The 14,562-nt window shown below is 38.9% G+C and overlaps 1 protein-coding gene across 10 annotated transcripts in view; it reads right to left on the minus strand.

The window, feature by feature from the left end:
• Window positions 1-14,562, minus strand: part of LOC124148647 (ack-related non-receptor tyrosine kinase-like) — a 177,738-nt gene that overhangs the window by 93,272 nt on the left and 69,904 nt on the right. For 2 of the 10 annotated variants that reach the window (XM_048394069.1, XM_048394059.1), the window contains exon 1: window positions 6,005-6,440. The exons of 6 other annotated variants lie outside the window; for them this stretch is intronic. In XM_048394069.1, coding sequence (XP_048250026.1) covers window positions 6,005-6,098 — 94 coding nt within the window. In that variant the 5' untranslated portion in view covers window positions 6,099-6,440. Of the gene's footprint in view, window positions 1-6,004; window positions 6,443-14,562 lie in introns of those variants that run through there. 2 more of the 10 variants (XR_007220313.1, XM_048394058.1) reach the window with 2 other exon arrangements.

Raw genomic sequence — 14,562 nt, forward strand, 5'->3', positions numbered from 1 at the left:
CAGTCAGGACCAGACAAACCAGCAATGTTCCAGGTCATTAGGGTACGATGGTACGTCATCAGCCGAATCACCGAGTCAGATCCCCTCATAACATAAGCAAAGGTTCCTGGGAACTATTCTGACCAGCAATTTCCACAGGGTTTTCATCAAGGCCGCATTGTATATTAAATTCAGACCACACCCCCAGATTCAGTGGTGCCAGCAATCATCATGTTACCATTTGGTGTGTACACAGACTGCACAAAGCTCCAGACAAAACCAGTTGTATTATGATAAAAAGATATATTTCTAGAATCTTGCAACAGAGTAACGAGATGACTTCAAGTCTTGCTACTTTGAAGAAGGAATCACTGTTGCAAAGGTTTACATGACATTGCAGTGGTGACGAAGGACGGCAAGATTCGTACAAATATGGAACACTAAAATGCAAGGCCTTTTCAAGGCTCCCAACTGTCATTTTCGAGGCTTTTCTATTTGGGTTATTAGCCCTAGTCTGTCAATATTATATTAAATTAGTCATAAGACTTAAAAGCAGTACATTTTCCCACAAATGTATTTTTCACCCAACAAAAAAATAATTTAAGTCAGTCATGAATTCTTCAGGGTCTTTGGTTCACAAATCTATCACTGTGAAAAATCTCACTTAAACATCTTTGGTACATATTTTTGTGTGCTTTAATACTTTGATTAACAAATATATGTCATTTTGTACAAATTCAAGGTTTTTCAAGCTATTTTGGTGATTTTCAAGGCTTTTCAAGGTGGACACTAAGAATCAAGGCTTTTCCAGAAGGACTTGAACAGTCAAGGCTTTTTCACCAGTAAAGTGTCAACTACAATCATCACGTTCACATAGATGCAATGAACATTATATGAAATATGCATCCTGGTTAAGGATGAATTTTTGACGGTTGCTTCCTGGCTCTAGAAGACAACACTGCACCAAGTGAAAAGTAGAAGTAAATGTTCTGTTGCTAGTAAAGTCTGTTGGGATTCCAGGGCCCTGTTTCAAATACAATCATAGTTTAACATAGACTTACAATAGTCGCAACACAAACTTTAGATTGCTTCATGAAACAGGCTCAGGCAGAAGCTAAAAGAATAGAGATCCGTCTGACAAAGATTGAGTGGTTATAATCTTTGCTCGGGCTGATTGTCTGTCATCCATGGTATGGATCTTTGCTCATGCTATCACCCATTGGTTTGTCTGGACCAGTGAGTGAATTGGGCTAAACACTTTGAACAGTATTCCACTTATATCACGGCGTGTCAGCTTAATGTGGGAGGAAAGCCTGAAGGTATGCAGGTCTCAGACGTTTACCACTTCGGTGAAACCCACAAGCACGGGTGTGGTGCTGACAAACCTAGAAACATAATGGGGGCGAACTGGGATGATCATAGGTGTGGGGCATGTCCAAGGGATGCACAGCAAACTGTGGAGCCTTAGCCGACTTGGCTGTCAGGACTAGCCTTGATTCATGCTCATTGTAAGATCTGACCAGAATTGTTGATAATATACTACTCAAAAGAAGTTAAGGATCACCCGATTCTTTCATATTGGTAAAGTTAATCTGTCATGGCATGAGAGTTTAACTATTGAAATATGAAAGAATCAGGTGATCCTTAACTTCTTTTGAGTAGTATATTATGTGCCCTGGCTGACTGAGTGCTCTCATGCCCTGATAACTGCTGACGTGTCTGGACCACTGTTACTTACACACTGCTGTGATACAGAAATAATACTGCTAACTGGGTGGTAAAACAACATTCACTCACTCACTCACTGCAAATAACAAACCTTCTCCCAACTGTGTATCTATTTATTCCCTGTGAGCACCACTGGTCTAACGTGTGGAATTCAAATTAGCTTTGTGTGCAGGGTGATGTGATATCAACAGCGAAATGTCAACACAGTGTAATTGCACTTGGAATTGCACAGGACACTTTCATTATAACTTCTACATACACAAGCACATATGACACAGACATTGCAATTTAATGTAAATAAGCCCAAAGTTGTAACAAATATGAAATACTCATCATCTACTTAAAAATATAACTGAGAAGTTATTTCAAGTCAAATGTCTAGACAAATACACTTAATAAGTCAGTTTGGTTCAGATTCAGATTCAGATCATCTCACTGAGGCTCCTTTTCAATGTAAATCAAGTTCCTTGATTCTGTCAAATATATATATATTAGTCTTGAGTCCCAGATACACACTGCTGACTGCAGATTGTATCAAGTTGGGAAATCAGCAGAAGATAGAAGGAAATCTGTTGACAAGTCACAACAACCATTGAAGACCCATAATTACTGGCTACCACGTCCATGGCTTGACCGTCTGGAATAAGTGAGCAAGTATGTCAGCATATTGATCTTCTCTGGCGCTGACCTACATACAAGGACAAGCCTGTATTTCAGACAAATTGTGGTGCGGGAGGAGAACATGGTCTTCCCAGAGTTCACTCTGTACTTGTCAAGGTGTTCCTGATTCAGGACCAGCTCTGTGTGACAATCTATCAGATATTGACAAAACAAATATGTCACACACATGTTGTCCTAACTTCAGGTTATGTTGCTGTTATGATGTGATGTCCGTGCCATCAATCAGAGTGTCACTTATGTCAATAGTATGTCTCAGCTGACAACATTTCAAGGCTGCTCAACGTTTTTGTTTTGTTTTTTTGTTTTTTTGTGGGAGGACTACTCACACAAGAGTTATTCTAGATTGTGCTCTTCACAGAAACTGGAAACCCATGACCAATATAAGAAAGCTGGGATTTGTTATCGAAAATGACAATGTCTTGACCAGTTCACAGAACACAAAAGATCCTGATCTAGTTCCTGATGTTTGGATCTCAGTCTGTGTTGAAGCATGGAAGATAAGATGCTAAGATCACTGGTGGAACAAGGTCCTGTTCAAGAAAAAGTAGTATGTAGTTCATTAAGCAGAACACCTAGGATCAGTTCGTGAAAAGTAGTGTGTGTTTATATGCTATGTTCCCACTGACAGACACAGCACTACGACAGCATTACAGACTCCACAGACAACAGCTCTTCCACAGATACAAGCATGTAATCCTTCATACATTTCACGTTACACAGTATATTATGTAGACCGTCATTTCATCAATTTAATCATAGCAATGTGAGAGATGATACAAATATAAGATACAAAACCCTTTTTATCACAGGGTGGCCCAGTCATCTTGGGTGCAAATTCGCTGTGCAGAGTTGTGTCCCTTGGGCATGCCAGAAACCTATGATTGTGGGTTTGAATCCCGGTTCGCCCCCACTATGTTTCTAGGTTTGTCAGCACCATACCCGTGCTCGTGGGTTTCACCGAAGTGGTAAATGTCTGAGACCTGCATCACTTCGGGCTTTCCTCCCACATTAAGCTAACACGCCGCGATATAACTGGAATACTGTTAAAAGCGGAATTAAACCCAACTCACTCACTCACTTTTTATCATAAAAATGTTTCTCATAAGCCTAGAAGTTTGATGCAACTTCCTGGTCAGCAAAATGTGCCCAGTCTTGTTTCTCAACTCAATTCTACCACAACACAGGAGGAAATGAATACAAATCATTCTGACTCAATATACTGTTCTGAACAGATTGGTAGGTATACTGGGGAACTTAAAACAGTGAGAAAAAATATACACAGCTCCCCGAGTGTTTGTCTCCAAGTTACAGAAATCATATTTAATGCTATGATCCTTTGAAGAAGACTATTTCTGCAGCTATATGTTGACATGTTTGTGTATGCGAGTTTGACCCATCTAACCACTTCTCTTCACCACCAGCATCTCCAGAATAACAACATATATATTTCCCTTGAATATCCTACCACGTTTACATCAAAGACATAAATTCTTGTTTTGCCTTTCATCACACCATAAAATCTTTATGGTAGATTTTTCAACAGAAATATTCTTCACTGCCAACTATCTAATTAGTTTTGAGGTAAACCCTATTCTTAGGGTCAATGCATCAGTGCATGTGCGAGGTGAAGAACATCACTTCCTTCTTGTGTGTGTTGGTGACAACAGGCAAAAATTGATAAAATAGAGTTTGAATTCTTGGAATTATACATGATGATAACTATTGTTTGATTTCTATCGGCCACATTTAATTTCTATCCACAAGAACAAAACAATGACTTCAGTCATGCAGAATAAAATGACCTTTTCTAAGTTCTTACAAATGTCAAACGATGTAATGTGATTACAGTAAGACTTAATCTGAGTGGGCGTGGGAGCGTGTTTCAAACAGTAACTGCACTTAAGACTGGTTACTTAATCCTTCTCAAGGCAAAAAATGAAAATCTTTAAACTTTTCTCGTTTAACAAAGTTGAGGTAATTTAATTCAGGAAACCAAAGTGACCAAATTATTACTCAGAAGCATGCACATCAAACGTGCTCTCACATTTCGCCTTCTTACATCTATATCAACATAAAACATCTCCACTTATATCCACATCTGGTGCATCAATCAGTGACTCATGGCTGCCGTTCCTCATTTCTTTAACTATATGTCTGCTTTGTTAAAAGAAAACATTTTTCAAACTGTTACAATCTCATGTTAATTGTTTCTGTAACCAAAGCGTACACAACTGAAAGTGTAGTTAATGTTTCAAGATTGAAATCCAAGATTATGCTGGGATCAAGCAAACAACTTTTGAGATCAAATTGCAAACTCCGAGCCATCATTGCACAATGTCTTTATTTAATAGTATAGTTTTAACTTTTTGATTAAATAGTGCATGTTTTTTCAGATCTTGATTGTCATAATTAATCAAACTGACAAATATCAGTCCTTCTGAAATACTAAAACTGTACACAGAAAAGCAATTTTCATAACTCATCCATTCCACAAACATGCAGTCAATTTCAGGAAGATTATGTACATTTCACATCAGTTCCTATCAAAGCAGACCCATTTCTTTCCATCAACTCTTAACAGCGGCAAGGCAGTGTGTGTGTGTTGCACCAGTTGTCCATTTCACAGATTTTATGTCAATTTCAGGCTCATCATGTGCATTTCCTGCTAAGTATCTGCTACAGATCGGATGCTGGTTTCAATGTTCTCTCATTTGACATGAGGTGTAGATGAAAGCTAGTTGTCCATTTCCTCTCACCAGCAGGGGGTAGATATTTCTGATAAGACTCCACAACAAAACCACAGGCATCTTTGATGATGGATTACCGCAAGTCTATATTTAGATTACACTTATTCTTGTTTATTTGTGCACATAACAGCAGCTAGCAATCCGGACATTTACCCCAATAATCACAAATGGATAACAGTATCAGGCCCAGCTGCCACAAACAGCCGATTTGTAATACTTACAGCTCAATTTATCATAATCTATTCAAGGTCCTCAAAATATTAAATTTCTTAAAACTGCAGACAGTGACATTCATCCCTGAGCTTTATTGCAATGCAGTTTCATCTAGTAACATCCTAAAAGTTGTTGTATTTGTTAAATCATGTAATGTTCGTTCAAATTACAGAGGCAAAGGCCTCATTTCTAGCCCAAAACCAGCTCAGCAGATGTAAAAACAATGACAGCCAGCTCAGTAACCCTATATCTCTCAAACGTTTAAAACTTTTTTTCAGTCTATAGCTACAGTAAGTGTGTGTGTTGTTTGCCCAGGCAGGCGTCAGAGAACTTATAATATCTTAACTGCATTAGTAGTCATGAAGGGAGAGGGATATCTCAGGAGGATTTAAATGCAGCGGCGACGTTTATGGGCTGTAAAACCAATCGATTTACAGCACCACATTTCACGTTGCAGATTTGTAACACTAACTCCAGTCTCCAAGTTAGAATGACAACCCAATCTGACAGAACACCTCTGAGCAGCCAACTGTGGCACTTTTGTGTGAAAATACATACATGCATTGAACCATGTCCACGGAGGTGTCAGACAAGCACAGTTAATGTATGTGAGTGATCACGACTAAAAGAAACACCTCCATCTAGTCTATACCTACCCTCTCGAGTAATCCACGACATCAATTTTAAATTCTTCATCGAGGGCATGCTGAGAGAAAGGTTCTTAATCCGAGATAAATCCAAGCGATCCATTGTTGCAAGTAAAATCCACGAAAATATATCCAAAGTGAGAACTGTCAAACTAAATCCGTCAGCTTTAGGTGCCCATCAGGCAAGACATTGGCCTCTAACACTTCCAAGCTCCCCACAGCTGTCTGATTGAACGCTCTGAGTCCGAGCTCTCCTGACAGTGGAGCTCTCCTTTAGACCAGGTTTTCGGCTGATCATGTGTGGGGTTGTCAATTGATAATCCAAACTTCTGACCTCCAATGTTGCAGGAAATCTATATGCCAAGTTGCAGCTCACCACAGGAGCTGCCTGTCACCACCACTGTCAATGCTGTTTACTCAGTTATTGGGAAATGCTGAATTGAGCAACAAAGAACTCCTTCAAGAAAATCCTGAAATTGAAAATGTGAATCTCCCTGGAAAGACCGGTTCTTGCCTCTGATTGGATGATAGCTAATTTCAAACTATTTGACAGACATAACAAGAAGCCTGCCGTGAGCAGTAGCGTGCTGGCCTAGTTACACATTGCTGACATTATTTAATACAATGCTACAGTAATAATATTACTATGAGCAATTAGGTCCCTAACTGACAATTAAGCCAGTGCAGCGTGGCAGAGATTTTATTGGAATGTTGGTTAAAGAATGACCTACTTGGCCAAAACAAAGCTGGGAAAATCAATATTCTTTATAATAACACAAGGCATCGTCCAAATGAAGACAACCAATTCATACGATTAGCCGTTCATTGTCATTTTGGGCAGCCCATGCAGGATTTGTAAAGAATCTGCAAATTTCTTATAATGTTGAATGTTTGTAGTGAATTATATGCATGTACGTGTATCTATAAAATATTGAATGGATGTTTCTGGAGTAATCCAGTCATTTTCTATCACTTTAAATTTTCAAAATTATTTCAACTATTTTAAAATACACACAATACACTGCGCTGATCCCATGAACAAGTCTCCCATTCCTGAATTATATCAAACAATAAGTTGTCATGTCTTTTCTATTAAAAATACCTTATGTATTTACAAGTACAAATGTTTCATTTATATTAAATATTTCATAAATATTTCTTTATTTTTGGTTGGTTTCCTTAAAAATACATTCAATTAAAAATGCTTTCAACTGAAGCTAAAATAAACCTCATCATGAAGCAAATTAGAAAATACAACAGTGACATGAAAATAAACAAACAAACATGATTTCAAAGGCAGTTACTTCCTGATTTTATGATAATTCGAACCAATTATCACTTTCAAGATATATGGGAGTCGTAAACGCAAAATAAACACGCGGGCCTTGATAAGACAAGTGGCCGTGCTTATCTCCCTCCGATACAACAGCATGCACACTTTGGCACCTCGGTTGCTGTTGTAAGCCTATCTGTTACTTGATAACGGTTGTAGTTGCTTTAGCCACTTCTTGCATTAAGATTGGTGTATGTTCAAGCCCAGAGTGGCATCAGTTGGCAGAGGGGCTGAGGGTCTTGAAGGGTGGAATAATCAATGAACGACATGCAGCTTAAAGACCTATTCTAACCCGGATCTTCACAGGTCTGTTACATGAATGAGAGGGTTGGATTAATACTGCTATATCAGTATTTCAGTTATATCATAGTGTGTCCACATAAAAAAGGGAGGAAAGCCAGCGCGGTTCATGTCCAAGACATTTACCAATTGCCGAAAGATCCAAAGAGTGAATTCAAACAAATATTCAGCAGATCCTCGCATGGCTTAGGGATGCAACTCTACAGCGATTAGTGGCACCTTAACTGTCTAGATGTCCTCCCGTGACTCTGACAAGTTCAGGATATAGGCAAGATGTGAAAGAATAATCAAAAAATAAAAATGGATGGTCAATCAAATCTGATATATGACAGTCCGGTCAAAGAGTTCGTGGTTATCAGGTTAAAGTGTGAGTTTTTCTCCAGTGTTAGAACATACGGATCAGTCCTGAAGTGACATGACTCAGGACAGGTCCTTTGTCTGATGACATGTTTGTCATGCTGAGATACCTGACTGGGGCATCGTCTTTCATCTCTACCTTGCAGACGACACGTTTCAATGTCCTTCATTCAACTGAACACACTGCTCCAAGTAATTGCTGTCTTTATGGTCTCGCCAAACAGTGTGGACATTTTGTTTTGTCAGTTTTACACCCAATAAATGTCCCCGGTGAAGTGTGGTTAATCACATGTCAACATCTTCTGAATTCTTTATCAGCTTTAAAATATAGGTGTTGAGGTAGAGTGGTTACGTGGACTTCAAAATTCATTTGAGTGAGTGAGGGAGTTAGTCGTGTTCATTTTTTACAGTATTCCATTTACATCCCGGCATGGCAGCTTAATGGAGGGGGTAAGCACAGAGCGATGCAGGTCTCGGACGTTTACAAGTTCGGTGAAACCCACAAGCACATCTAGAAACAATCGGGTCAGTCAGTAGACAATACGAAGGGTTTTCTCAAGTTAATCATAACTGAATGTGTACAATTAAATAAAGGAAATAAACTACATAGCATGCAATCAAAATTATAGGAATGTAAATGTTACAATGCTGAACTTGTAAACATTTTATGGAAACAAAAGAAGTATGAGACGCATTTCTGTTCATAATAACTTTCCACAACATCAGAAAATGTTGATGTTGATAAGATTATTTTCAGTTTTAAATTTGAAGCAATATATTTCGTTCTTTAAATGATGCATGAAGAGGGACCCATCTACACCCCCAGATCCAATTTATTTAAATACATTGTAGAACAGAATTACCTCCCCCTCCCCCGTCTGCCTAATCTCCCCTCTGCATGCTACCCCCAGTCCTGTGCCTCATCCCCCCCTCTCCTGTCCCTCATCCCCCACTCCTGCCTTAACCCTCCACTTCTGCCTTAACCATCCTCTTCCTGCTCCTAGACAGATGGTGTTCCAATTAGGATTTACATAATTCATTTACAGTCAAGAAGTGGTCACACAATCATCAACATACATATCACTTTGCAGTCCATGCATGTGAAATCTCTGCCAGCACATATTCAGAGCCATGAGAATGTCAATATGACAGTCTGCAACAACCACAAATCCAGAGCAACACTTACATCATCACATACAAGCCTGTCCCAAACAGTAGACTGAAGATTAACTGTGTCAGAGGATGCATGTTTCTTAGCACGCTTTTAACAAGTTTCTTTTGGCAATATGACATGGTGAAATTGATAAGTTAACTACAAAACAAGCATAAACCTGTAGCAATTGTGAGTGAAATGGTTGTTTGATTTGTATATTGTTCAAAGATGCACTCAGCAATATTCCAGGTATATGACGGTCTAGACCAGACAATCCAGTGATTGATATCATCGATCTATGCAGCTGGGATACCATGACATGCATCAACCAATTCAGCAAGGTTGACCACACGTTTTCCTAGTCGTCTCTCACGACAAGCATGCGTTGCTTTGGATCCATTCTAACAAGGATCTTCACATTAAAGAATGGGAAGTTTTGAAGTCAGCAATTTTTAAGATGCATCACAGAGGCCTTGTATCGAATATATACCAGACAAACCAGTGATTGAAAACATGAGCAACAATCCATTTAATTCAGGCCAATAACATGCAATCAAACTTATGTTTGTTTTGTTTGTTTGTTCTTTAACGCCACAGCATATTCCAGCTGTATGACGGCGGTCTGTAAGTAATCAATTCGTGACCCGACAATCCAGTGATTCATATCATCAGTATTGATCCATGCAATTGAGATACAATGACATGCATCAACCAAGTCAGTGAGCCTGACCCCCAGATCCCATGAGTCGCCTCTTAAGACAAGCATAGTTACCTTTTACAGCAAGCATGGCCTGCTGAAGACCTATTCTAACAAATTAACAGATCAAAGTTATGGGATTTTACTGATTGCATCTACATTTGATTTCATGAGTATTCTCAAGGTGTAATTATGTACCATTATTCCGTTGGATCATCTACAATAACCATACTTTCAGCAGCCTGTATCACAAAATATAATAGAGTTCATGTGAGTTCAAGTAATTTGCGCTGTATCAGCAACTTTCAGCCTGGTTAAGTGGGCCAGCTTTGTCCCTGATATGCACAAACACAGTATTCTCTCTGACTTTGCATAACATCAACAAAGGTTAATTGTTCCCAACAGAAGAGCAGCATGTGCTAAACCCTCCCCCCCCCCCGATGTGGCCCATCATGAAGCCACGATATCTCACACCTTGACACCTTGTATACTTCATCCACTGTTGCATAATCCACATGTTGCAGTCCTCTGTCACCCTCATCCTACTCACCCCCTGAATAACCCATCACTGCATTCTGCATCACATGATTGTATTATTAAGCACTGACGCTGATAATGTCAGACTTCAATTTCACATTCTATTACATGTGAAAATTTGTATGAAAAAGTTAAGCACAACTGAAATATTTTCAGAAGAGTAGTATATAAAAGGCTTTATAACAATTGACTTTTAACATAAGACTCAAACTCACAACATTAAATAGGCATGAACCATTAACACATACTCAGAGTGAGTGAGTGAGTGAGTTTGGTTTTACGCCACTTTTAGCAATATTCCAGCAATATCACGGCGAGGGACACCAAATGGGCTTCACACATTGTACCCATGTCGGGAATCGAACCCGGGTCTTCGGCGTGACGAGCGAACGCTTTAACCACTAGGCTACCCGACCACCCCCTGTAGCAACAGGAAGCCAGTCAGTAGCAAATCTAGGCACTGCACTACCCATTTATTTTTACTTGTCTTTCAGATTTTTTTAAATATTCACAGTCAGTAGGTGGCAGACGGGGAAAATCCTCGGTGGGGATTCTGGGTTAGAATAGGTCAAAGGTAGGGGAAATTTTGAAAGTTTGCTTCCGACATAACAAAACAACCGCTTTTTAGATTATACTCTTTGTCCACTTTTTGTTTATAAGGTTCGGTGGAATCTGAATTTTGTTTTTAAGTATCATCTATGTTTATGCTGACACAAAGACTCATTCAGTGTGTGTGAGGATGAACTTGTATTCAGCATTATTACAGCCAAGACCAGCTGTATGTGTGTAGCTGTCCCCGTTGTTGATATTTTGAACATGAATCCACGATGATGCATCACCAGTTCAGAAAGGTCACCAACATGAGCACCACACGAAGGCCACCTTAACTGTGCAGCGTACACCTGACTCTCAACCCAGCTGCAGTGTAAGCCAGCATGGGGCCCTGCATGGACTATTTCAACCTCACAACCCCCACAGTGCTCAGTCCATTGAACCATCAGGTCACTTCAGACCTGAATTAAAGAAGCATTACTTCAATCACCTGGACGTCCACATCACATCTATAAACACAGACATCAACATCCTCTAATGCTGAACAGACATGAGGAGAGCTGCTTGTCTGGAGGGAACACACTGGGACGTCTTCCCAACCAGAGATACAAGCCAATGAACACCATCGCTATCTCCGACAACCAGCGCACATGATAAATACACATGGCATCATGCAGAGAGATGCCTCCCCAAGTAAAATACGAACATTTCATGAAACTGCCACCTATCAGTAACCTGTCTGTTGAAATATTTATGACATATACATTAGCTACGTCATGATTTATTGTACACCAGTGCATCGTCGGCAAACTTTGCACAATAACATACCTGATACAATTAATTTGGCATCAATTCACATTTCACCCCATATCAATTGTCCTTGTTGATCTTGCATCAATATCAATAAGCAAGTACAAACATTTTCTTCAATTCCTCATAACTTTCGTGTTCATCGGATGCAAAACCTATCTGATAACAAGACTGACCAGCTTTTCCGAGACTAACATTTAGTCTTATCAAATCTTATATTACACAATACCCCTCTTGACTCTAAAAATAAAAAAAATTAAAAAATTCCCTCTGCTGCTCATGTGGAATAGATAGCTAGAGCTGGCTAGACTTGCTTTTGTATACGTTTCTAGATTGTTTTGGTTTTCTTCATAAAAAAATATATTCCAGTCATGGTGCAGGACTAAGCTTTTCCTTGCTGCCTGTCCAATACAGCAAATAAACCTTGTTTCTTATTATTTTCTTACACTTACACTTTGGGTTTTTTACAATTGACCAGAAATATGTTCCTGTAAATATAGTAATAACGTTATCTTACTGTTCAGTGCAGTATAGCATTTCTTTACTTTACAGGAAATGAGTAATTGTGGGTCCCCTGGAGCCCTAGTTTTGTAGGTCAAGGTAACAACCTGCACACTTGATTACTTCACCTTATCAGCAGGATACAATTGATGTCTTACGACATATTATTACTTGTTCCATTCCAATTTATAACAGTGAGTGAGTGAGTTACAGCAATATTCCAGCAATATCCAGACACCAGAAATGGGCTTCACACATTGTACCCATGTCGGGAATCGAACCCAGTTCTTCAGCGTGATGAGCGAACGCTTTAACCACTAGGCTACCTGACCGCCTCAATTTATAACAGACAAAAATATCAATGAAACAATTCCCCAAATAAATATAAAATTTCACTAAACTATACTTCATACACCATATATCCAACCTAACTTATCCCCACTTAAAGTGAGGGGGTCTTTCCTCCTAGTTGAATACCACAAATATTGTCAGCGGCTTACTGGCACTCTTAGACTTAAGTCAAAGGAAGATATATTCTTTTGGTCAACTATTAAATCAATCATTTCAAGTTTCTAAATGAGGCAAACAGTTCCTGTTCGACTCATATGAACTCACTGACCAGAGGAGATTATTACCACCAAGGGAGGTAACTCTAGCCACATGTCCCTCAGGACTATCAACATGGCCACTATCTGAAGTATCCATTTACAGACAGGTGGCCTGATAGTTGTGATGTAGGCTTTAGGGAGGTCAGAAGTGGTTGAAAAGTTTATGGTTATTGGCTAGATATGACACCCAGATATGATGAAAAGTAGTTCAAAGAGATACAAGATACTAAAGATCACGTGATCAAGGTAGTTGGGTCCAGCGCACTGGAAATATAGATACTTCTATTTTGATTGAAGAAGATTTCCTGTGTGAGTGAGTATAGGTTAACCTAGCTGGTTTCAAATGTTAAATATCAAGTATCAATAAGACACTTTATTCGGATCTCAAACAATGTTTATTGGTGAAATACAGGGGTGGTGGGGTAGCCTAGTGGTTAAAGCATTCTTTCGTCACACCGAAGACCCGGGTTTGATTCCCAACATGGGTACAATGTGTGCAGCCTACTTCTGGTGTCCCCCGCCGTGATATTGCTGGAATATTGCTAAAAGCGGCGTAAAACCATACTCACTCACTCACTGATGTAATGCAAAAAGTTATTACTTTGTCAAAAGAAGTCAGACAGTTGTGAGGAAGACATGGTGACATGGGACATCACGCTGTTATGGATGAAATCATGATACAACTGATGACATCACATGCTGCCATGACAACCAACATACCCGGCAACACAAGAAGACGGATTTACATATTTTCTTTCAACACTTTCAACCAATGAGATGGTGACACATCCCCCTACACATAGCGGTCACATTTGGAGCAGGTCTGTCCAAGGTCGATTGTCCATGGTCAATTCTTGTGCATGAATGAGTAGAACGCATTAGCAATCACATCAGTCTTTCTAGGAAACTGGCTGAATTACATTTGTGTTCACTCAAATCAGCCACACAAGCCTCAGTTGCAGTGGCTTCAATTCTCCTTCCACTAATTCAATTATCATTGAACAAATTCAATAGTTAGAATTGTGGGAAGTAGACATCTTGAAATGGATAAGTACCAGTAGATTGTCTTCAGGAAGTATTCAACATCACATAGCTGGCATGCAAGAAACCAACTGTTTAATGATGAAAAGTGGCTTTTAATTATACAGTATTAGATAATAACAGTATATAACTAATAGTAAATAATTAAACTTAAAACTTCTTAGTCCAAAATTCATTAAAATAAAGTATTGAAAATGTGTTCTTGAGTCATTTTCAGGATTTCTTTAACTTATTTTCATAATAATAAGTCATAATGAAAAGGCAAAATGAAATAAAATGTTTGTTCAAAACTCTGCCCTTTTAACACGTCCAATGTTTTTTTCAACTTACAAAAACTGTTTCTCATGATGATAATGAAACCAAATACCACAAGATAGTATTCAAGGGGTGCTATTACATTTACAAATAAATTCAAATACTATATATAAATTGCATTTTCTGGGGACAAACAGTAAACTAAAATTATCATATCATGTTTCACATGTGATAATTCCTTGAACATACAAAAAGCTTCCCTTAATCACAAAAAAAATAAAAAATTATGCAACCATGGTAATATAACTGGACAACTTGAATGAAATGGTAAAAACAAGGCTTCTGTTGTCTACGTACCTGCAAACATCCAAAAATATTTCCCACACATCTGAAGCACAACTGCACCATTTGTCAACCAACACA

The sequence above is a fragment of the Haliotis rufescens genome, unplaced genomic scaffold (assembly GCF_023055435.1).
Source record: "Haliotis rufescens isolate VD_foot unplaced genomic scaffold, xgHalRufe1.0.p SCAF_13, whole genome shotgun sequence".
Taxonomy (NCBI): Eukaryota; Metazoa; Mollusca; class Gastropoda; order Lepetellida; family Haliotidae; genus Haliotis; species Haliotis rufescens.